This window comes from Triticum dicoccoides, chromosome 4B (assembly GCF_002162155.2).
Source record: "Triticum dicoccoides isolate Atlit2015 ecotype Zavitan chromosome 4B, WEW_v2.0, whole genome shotgun sequence".
In the NCBI taxonomy this organism is placed as follows: domain Eukaryota; kingdom Viridiplantae; phylum Streptophyta; class Magnoliopsida; order Poales; family Poaceae; genus Triticum; species Triticum dicoccoides.
In genome coordinates, this window is record NC_041387.1 from 65,470,318 (window position 1) to 65,479,441 (window position 9,124).

The window sequence follows — 9,124 nt, forward strand, 5'->3', positions numbered from 1 at the left end:
GGCACACGGTTGCTCTATGTCTCACTGATTTGTGGGCCTGAGAGAAGGCACAGACGGACAGGAGTGGACGAGAGGGACGAAAAGAGCGTCCGTTTTTTGTCTGTTCGGGAGCATTCGTGGCTCAAGTTTGACCTGAATTTAGGATCGAGCCGGACAAAAGCGGACGCGAACGGACGTGGTTGTCCGTTTGGGTACGCCCGTTGGGGCATGTTTTATCCCACACGGACAAAAGCGGACCAGATGGGTCACGCGGTGGAGTTGGCCTTGCGCTATTCACTCGTCGTTTTCCGAAGTTTCCCGGTCCATCGTTCGTCTGCATTCTGGTACTACGGTCCACGGAGCACAATGGGCTGAGCTGAGCATGCCCTGTCACCGGCCTCAGCTCCCATCCTTCAGCACCCACCCACCTCGGCACCGGCCACCGGGCCACAGCTTCCACGTGCAACCTCCTGCCCCACGCGCCATCCTTCAACCAGCTGCAATCAATCAGTCGTCACTCTCCGGACACGGACACCAGTGAGTCGTGCCCGTCTTCTCCTACCTCCAAACTCCTCGCGCTCCTCGCTGCACACACACACACACTTATCTTTCCAGCCCACACTTTCTCCCTCTTTGCTTCGCTCGCTGCTTCTTCTCTTGTTTCCTTTTCTCCTCTCCATCCAACTCCCACTCTGCCACCTATAAATTCCAGCCACCACCATTGAATTGAGTCGATTGCGTAGAATTCTTGCAGCTGATCGCTCCGGAAGCTCGCATCGTACGAGATAGTGTGTGTGCCTAGATAATCACGTGCATATACATGGCCGTGTGGCTGGCGCGCCGGGCCGTCAGGAGGCTCGCTAGCGAGCTGCGCAGCCATGGACCATGGCCGTGGCCCTTGAGCTCGTCGACGGTGCCGGTTCTCGGGGTGCCATCAGGGGACCAAAGCAGGGGGTTCTGCTCCGTCCGGCGCTTCGCAGGAGATAGCGCTGCCGTCGAGGAGCCGGAGAATGGACTTGCCGCAGGCGATCTGCAGGTATCTGTGCACTCGTATGTTGTGGTACATACAGTAGGACGGCCGCTTCTAGACATGTGTGTTCTACAGAATTGTCTAGTAGTGGTACGTAGTACCATGAATATTTAGGATGCTCTGGTTTTGAAGATTACATTATATTTTCCGCAAAAAGAAATTACATTATATCTATATATATATGCAACAGGGAAGGTAAGCAGATAACAACCATTCAGGATGCTGCGCCTACGATCATGTGATCTTTCTCCTTGATTAAAGAAAATTTAGTGTGGATATCATCGTGATTCTCACTTGGAAAGAGCATCCTGTATACACGTGATTACTATATATGCTTCTAATATTCCTAAGAAACAAGACAACTTTAACACATGACAATTGTGGATAGAATTGACAACAAGTAGTAAAGTAAGCAGATAAGGAAGGACGTGTCATTGAGTCAATAGGCTGGTGGGACTTCACTTCAGGTTTAGTAAGCTCACACGGCTTCTTTTCTCTTGCGTGTTTTATTTATTTATAATTCCTGTGATGCCATGGCCAATCGTTGTCAACGAATAAAATAGTCCATTGCCTTGCCTCCAAGGTCAGTTAGACTAACCCGGTTGTGCTTCCAAATTTATTTCGAGGAGATTCTATACATTCATTCTTCTAGGGCCACCAATGGTTTTCCCCGTGCACAACTAACTTAATTTTGATTGTTACCGACGCAGTTTGTAGATTTCCCTGGAGGAAAGCTTTCCTTTGTTGGTGAAATGAATTTCCTGCCAGAATCGCAAAGGGAAAGGATCAATTGTTACCGTGTTCTTGACGACGATGGTGGGACTATATACAGCAGTAGATTCCAAGAGGTGTAGTACAGCCATTGCCATTGCCATTGCTCCACGAGTGAATAATTTTGTTCTGAAGCATGTCTCTCATTCTTGTCAGGTCAGTAAGGAGTTGGCTCTGAAAATGTACAGTAACATGGTCACCCTCCAGATTATGGACACAATCTTCTATGAAGCTCAGAGGCAGGGAAGAATTTCCTTCTATCTAACTTCCAATGGTGAAGAAGCAATCAACATAGCCTCTGCTGCTGCGCTTAGTGCTCAAGACATTGTACTACCTCAGGTGCATATCATCTGCTCCAAAAAAGAATGTTAGTGCTGAATAGTATTGATTTTACTTACTTTTCTTTTCTTGGCCGGAAATTTTGGAGCCAAATGAAGTACAGGGAGCCCGGTGTTCTTCTATGGCGTGGCTTCACACTGCAAGAATTTGCAAACCAGTTGTTTGGGAACAAGCTGGATTACGGTAAAGGCAGGCAGATGCCAATACATTACGGATCGAACCGTCTGAATTATTTCACAGTCTCATCGCCTATCGCGTAAGTATGAAAATACTTCCTCCTTCCTTTCTGAAAAAAGAAAAGAAAAAAAAAAGAAAAATGTTGTGCAAGTGAAGCAGAGATTTATCCTTGTTGGCAATTGATCAGCACTCAGCTCCCTCAAGCTGTTGGCGCTGCCTATTCTCTCAAGATGGACAAGAAGAAGGCATGTGCCATCACGTATTTCGGCGATGGTGGCACGAGCGAGGTAGATGAACAATCATTGATTGCTTACTTACAACTTGTAACCAGATCTCTCTGACAGCTGAAAAACGTCAGGGAGACTTCCATGCCGCGCTCAACTTCGCTGCTGTCACGGAAGCGCCAGTGATCTTCTTCTGCCGCAACAATGGCTGGGCAATCAGCACCCCAACCGCGGAACAGTTCAGAAGTATGAATTGTGCCTCTGCTCAAACATACAAGGGAATATTGGCAACGGCACTGTATAAAACCCAACTACTATTTGCAGGTGATGGAGTTGTCACCCGCGGTCAGGCCTACGGAATACGCAGTATCAGGGTAGACGGCAACGATACTCTTGCTGTGTACAGTGCAGTCCACACCGCCCGGGAAATGGCTATAACTGAAGGAAGGCCTATTTTAATCGAGGTGCACAATAGTAAAATTTCAGAATATGCCATTTGCTGAGAGTACTTTACCGAGTAGAAAACTTCCAGGCGATGACCTACCGAGTCGGCCATCACTCGACATCCGACGATTCAACCAAGTACAGGCCGGCCGATGAGATGGAGCATTGGCGAACAGCGAGGGATCCCGTCTCCAGGTACAGAAAATGGGTTCAGGGGAATGGATGGTGGTGCGACACTCAAGAGTCTGAACTCAGGAACAATGTGCGGCAAGAGGTAATGTAATGTAATATTGGTAATGCATTTATTTTTTCATACATGACCAACTGAAACTGTTAGCTCATTTCTGTGCAGCTCCTGCAAGCCATTCAGGTGGCCGAGAGGATGCCAAAACACGGGCTTGCGGAGCTCTTCACTGATGTGTATGATCAAATGCCTTCCAACCTTCGCGAGCAAGAGCGGTCGCTGCTGGATACCATCAAAAAGCATCCTGCAGAGTATCCAGCTGATGTGCCTGCTTAGTCCTATTATTAGCCTTAGCTCTGCAATGTTGAGTCTGCAAGTACTCATGAATGATGATTTAGCTGGTACTGTAAGAGTTAATATTGATTAAGCTTGAATAGTATGTAATTTAAGAAGGGGGAATAAACTGCCCATCAAAAACCTCTGAAAGAAATAATAGAAGAGATTGGCTGTTACTCACACAAGAATAGTTGTTGCTGATATTTATGTTGAACAAAGCTATGCTAAGATATTTATAACTGCAGGCAAATGCCTTTTTTATTTAAGACATGGCTGTCACCACTCCTTAGATGCACAAATGTGATACAGCAAGGATTGCATTTGTCCCAACAAAAAGGTCATTTACACATAAACAGTGTGAATAAGGTGTGGCATTGCGATCATTGTTTTGGATCAATCCAACTACAACAGGGAAGGTTCAAACCAAAAAGGCTTCTACAATAAGGCCTGGCTTTTCTCCTTGATGGCCTCTTGGACAGACTTCAGCAGTGATGGCATCAACTGCTTATTTGTGGCAATGATGCCTGTGTCAACATCAAGAAATCTCCCTTTCGAGAAATCAGAGTGAATAGCATAAAACTACCACAATTCGTGTTATGGTTGCAAAAAACTACCGAAATTTTGTTTGTGACTGGTAACTACCACTTTTGACGTCGTCTGTTTCAAAAAACCCAAAACACCTGCTGTTAACATTTTAATCCGTTTTTTGTCGAAGCCGCATATAAACGGACCGTCAGTTTGACCTCTTGTTTGACCGTTAGTTGACATATGGAGCCCACATGTCAGTGTTTCTTCCTCACAGAAAAAACAATTGGGTCCCTGTAAATGTTTCAAAAACGCAATCGGGTCCCTCTCATGGCCATGCGCCTGCAGCCATGCTCGCCGGCCAGCAGCCGCCGTGAGGAGCTCGCCGGTAGCAGCCATGGCGCCTCCGCGGAGCTCCCTTCTGTTGCCGTCGTCCAGTATGCGCAGGGTGCAGGTGGACGGCTCCGTCGCCCTGCTGGACGCCGCAATGGACGGCCACATCCAGGGAGGCCTCCTGCCGGAGTTAGCCTCCCGTGCCACCCGCGGCCGCGACCCACGTCCGTCTGGACCCTGCATGAGCGGTGGCTGCTGGGGTTCGCTGGCAATGCGGGGCAGCACCTCTGGCCGGTGGCGCCATGGCTCTAGGCCGTAGAGGGAGGCGTGTCGGGCTGCATGCTAGAGGGAGGAGAAGAGTGTCTGAGGAGAGGAGGCAGTAGTGGAGGCGGAGGAGCTGTGGCCGACGCCGGCGAGGTGGAAGAAGGAGCGGCTGCCGCTGGTGAAAGGAGAGGCGGCCGTCGCTCCGTTGCCCTACTGGACGCCATCGTCCGTAAGAGCGCTGTTGTGCGGGTGGATGCGGTCGTGCGCGTGGCCAGCAGTGTGGCCGGCGGCTATGGCCGCGCCACTGTCTCCGGTGATCTTCGGGTTCTTTCACCGGTGGGGATTTGAGCTAGTAGACGTCGAAGGAGAAGGAAGGCAGAGAGGAGCGAAGGAGAAGGAAGGCAGAGAGGAGCGAAGGAAATGAGGAATAGCCTGACATGTGGGAATGATATGTTAACTAACGGTCAAACAAGCGGTCAAACTGACGGCTCATTTAGGTACGAGCCCGACGTCATAAATCAGTTTAATTTCTTAGCAACGGGCGTTTTGAGTTTTTTGAAACAGCCGACATAAAAAATGATAGTTATCAGTCGCAAACAAATTTTCGGTAGTTTTTTGAAATCATAACACGAATTATGGTAATTTTATGCTATTCACTCTCAAACAAACCCGTACTCTTGTTCCGTCCATAAGTGAACTATCCATGCATGCTCAGATGAGCAACTCTGCTTGCACGTCCTACGAACCCGGGCGAGAGGCCATGGGGCCTTTTCCGGAGGTGAAGACGGATGACATCACGGCAACCTTTGGTCGTTTGGGAGCTGACGAAGCATGAACGACATACTGCTTTCTTGACAATGTCTTCTCTTTGCCTTGATCATGGGTTCGATGAGGGCATCGATGCTCAAGCTGGTGCTCGGTAGAAAAGTCAAATGAAGGTGCTTGCAATCGTTAGAGCATCTCCAACAGCCGCGCTATACTAGCGCTGCACCGCAAATTAGACCGTTTTAGCGCGCGCAACGTTGCGGGTCGCTTCAGCGGGCGCGCAAAAACGGCGCGCACGCTATAACGAGTTGGGCGCGCGGTAGTAAACACTATTCCACGCGGTGTATTTCGGGCGCCTGCTACAGCGCGCGGCATACTCGACCGCACCGTCGAAGCTCCCCAATGCGGCGCGGCCGAAGAAGGGCAAAATTTCGGCGAAGAAGAACAAGGCGACGGACGGCTCCGGCAGCACGAAGGCGAGGGGAAAGAAGCTTGCAGGGCGTTCGACGGCCGCGGCGGCTACCGAAGCGCCGGCGAGCTCACTCGTTGAGCCGGCCGCCGACGCGCACCACGTGTTCGACGAAATGCCCGCAAGGTGAAAAAAATTCCAACTTTTATTTTCTTCTTGTTTTTTCAATGCATCATCACATATAGATAGCTTATTTGCATTGTTCAGAAAACTTTGTAGTCTCAATGATGATGCATACATGTCAACTATGGGTGTTGGGTCCAACAATTCGCATTGGTCTCAAACCAATGACATCCATTTGGAAGACCATGAGTTTGAGGTGGACGAGGAGGGTGAGGGCATTGTCGACGCGCCGAAAGGAAGAGCGGGCAATTACATCACCAACGATGACAAGTTACTATGCAATACTTATTTGCAAGTGTCGAGGGATCCATCCATTGGAGGTGATCAAAGTAGAGATGCGTATTGGGGGCGAATGAAAGAATACTTTGATGATCACAACATGAGTGGAATTGACCGCTCCGAGAGATCACTTCCGTCCCGATGGTCCACAATCAACTCGGATTGTCAAAAGTGGGCAGCCGCACAAAAGGGAGTTGACAAGATTAACCCAAGTGGCACAAATGAGGATGATAGACTAAGTGACATCTCATATATGTTCATCTCATACTTGTTTTTGGTGTCCGAAGTGCTAACTTGTTTTGTTTTTCTTGTAGTTCAACATTGCACAAAACTTGTTCAAAGAAGAGACGAGGGTGACCAAGAAGGGGAAGATGAAGAAAGGAAGGGTCTTTACCTTGTCTCATTGCTATGAAGTGTTAAAGGATGATGAGAAATGGAAGAAACGTGATGGTTTGGATGATTTGCACTTGAGCAACAAACGCAAGCGAACAATTGAGTTGGATGATGATGATGAGGAGGATGATGCATCAAGTGATGACGGCAAGAGAAGCCCCACACCCAACTCGGTTTCATACTCGAAGCCAAAATGACCGAATGGGTGCAAGAAAGACAAAACCGAAAACAAGAAGAGGAAAGGAGATGATGAGCTCAAAAATGCTATGGAAGCTATTGTGAATTAGGCAAGAAAAGAAGCCAACGAGGTGAAGAAAATGGCAAGCAACCAAGATGCCGCGGCCGAGGAGAGGAGGTTGGCGGCCGAGGAGAGGAGGGTGGCCGCCGAGGAGAGGAAAGTGGCATTGGAGGAGAGGAAGGTGGGCATGGAGAAGCGATCTAGGTTGTTGGAATGGGAGAAGCACTTGTTCTTCTTGGACACATCTTTGTTCAATGGTGCGCAAAAGAAATATGTCAACCTTGCCCGTGAAGAAGTATTGATCCAAAAAAAAGCCATGATCCGCACAATGGGTGGCGGTGGCCTTGGCGACATGGGTGGCGGTGGCCTCGGCGGCATGGGTGGCGGTGGCCTCGGTGGCTTGGGTGGCGGTGGCCTTGGCGGCATGGGTGGCGGCGGCCTTGGCGCCATGGGAGGCATGGGTGGCTTGGGCGCCATGGGAGGCATGGTGCACCTCCGGCCGCCATGGGAGGCATGGGTGGCTTTGGAGCACCCTCTGACGCTATGCCCGCCATGGGAGGCATGAGTTTCGCTTCTCTTATTGGAGGCATGGGTGCACCTCCGGCCATGGGTGGAATGTCTTTCGATGTGCCTCCTCACACACATTCCCATGAAGATGCCGTTGAAGGTTTTGCCAACACCGTCGGAGCTTCACATGATGCGATGCGTGATGAGGATAGGGAGGAAGATTCATCTTCGGAGGCGGAAGAATCGTTTTCAGAAGATGAGGACGAAGACGAGGAAGATGTTTGATGTGTCTTTCATTTATGTCTTGAACTTTAGTTTGCATTTTGAACTTGGTTGGATGAACTTGTGGGCATGAACTTTTATTTTCGTCAACTTGTTTGTGACAAATTTTACATGTTCATTGCATTTTGATGATTGTTTGAAACTCATTTTGTGGCTAAAATGCCAAGCCCGGCGAGTCGCGCGTGCTGTATTTTTGCGCGCTGCATTATAGCGCGGCTGCTGGAGCCAGCGCTGGCGGCCGCGCTAAACCAGTCGAAGCGCGTGCGGCAAACGCGTTTTTTTGCGCGCGGCGCATAGCGCGGCTGTTGGAGATGCTCTTAGATCATCTAGACAGGTTAACAATCACATTACTGAGTTACTGATACAGAACATTTTCCTTAAATCACACATTCAGACTGGTTCTACTCCCTTCGTTTCAAAATACTTAACTTTCATTTATCTAAAAATGAATGTATCTATATACGAAAATATGTCTAGATACATCTATATTTTGATAAATGGAAGGCATGTATTGTGAAACTGAGGGAGTACATTGCACGGTAATTTGCCTGTCCTTGCAAAATGAAACTTTTTTCTCTTAAAAAATTACAATCTCATAATCCTCCCTCAAATCATTTTCTAATCTGTAAACGGCAATCCTAGTGAACAATGATCAAACTTAAGTGTGGTTGTAACAAACCGAGCCTCCACTTTGTTAACAGAAACGATAAGCTCACCCCAGCCCTCTCTGTTTCCACCCGGCAAATTCATTCATAGTTTAGGGCCCTTCATGCATGCATGGTCGGTCAGTATATCATGTGGCTATAGCGTGTGCACCGGGCGATCATGGATCGCATGGTGTGCGTGTGCACCGGATCGAAGTCACATTGTCTGTGTACCATACGTACTCTCAAGCCAATGCAACACTCTCCCACTCGGTCATGCCATTTATCTCTTTGCTGGATCATGCGCATATAGCTAGGTCAATGGTACTATTTGAAACACAGTCACTCTACTAGTTTAATGCTCTCTTCTCATTAACTCCGCGTCACATATTTTTTAGAGAAAATGCGATAGCCCGACTTTATAAATAAAGCCACCAGGCAAAGTCACAACACCATGAAACCATATAAGTTTAAATCAGCCACATAAGAAGTGCAGATACAATGCATCCAGCCTAATTGGCACGCAGGCCACCCAAGCACCAGCCAGACTACTGAGGAGGATTTCGCCTAGAGTGCCGCAGCAGGGTAGACGCCGTAGAATTCATTATGGATAACATGTCATCGAAAGCCTGTAGATCCCCGTCCTTAATCAATGATCTCCACTGCTGCAAAAGGATAGTAGCTTTAAATAAGCAGTTGACAGGGTTAGTAGGGAAAATGTGCTTAATACTGAACTTGTTCCTAGTAGTCCAGAGCGCCCAACACAACGTAGCCCATCCCACGAAGAAAACCCTCTTAGACCTGCCTACTAGGGAGTT

The 9,124-nt window shown here is 48.5% G+C and overlaps 1 protein-coding gene across 1 annotated transcript; it reads left to right on the forward strand.

Annotated features, from left to right (window-relative positions):
• Positions 1 to 522: 522 nt before the first annotated feature.
• Positions 523 to 3,720, forward strand: LOC119295039 (2-oxoisovalerate dehydrogenase subunit alpha 2, mitochondrial-like). Its single transcript, XM_037573365.1, has 9 exons — positions 523 to 1,015; positions 1,720 to 1,857; positions 1,937 to 2,119; positions 2,218 to 2,375; positions 2,484 to 2,583; positions 2,655 to 2,766; positions 2,845 to 2,984; positions 3,053 to 3,238; positions 3,317 to 3,720. Exons 1-9 carry the CDS (start codon positions 800 to 802, stop codon positions 3,482 to 3,484), a joined length of 1,401 nt encoding a protein of 466 aa, XP_037429262.1. The 5' UTR covers positions 523 to 799; the 3' UTR covers positions 3,485 to 3,720.
• The last annotated feature ends 5,404 nt before the right edge of the window (positions 3,721 to 9,124 follow it).

Coding starts and splice junctions, on each gene's coding strand:
- LOC119295039 (XM_037573365.1), top strand. CDS start 800: ATGGCCGTGTGGCTGGCGCGCCGGGCCGTCAGGAGGCTCGCTAGCGAG. Junction 1,858..1,936: donor ACAGCAGTAGATTCCAAGAG/GTGTAGTACAGC, acceptor CATTCTTGTCAG/GTCAGTAAGGAGTTGGCTCT. Junction 2,120..2,217: donor AAGACATTGTACTACCTCAG/GTGCATATCATC, acceptor AGCCAAATGAAG/TACAGGGAGCCCGGTGTTCT.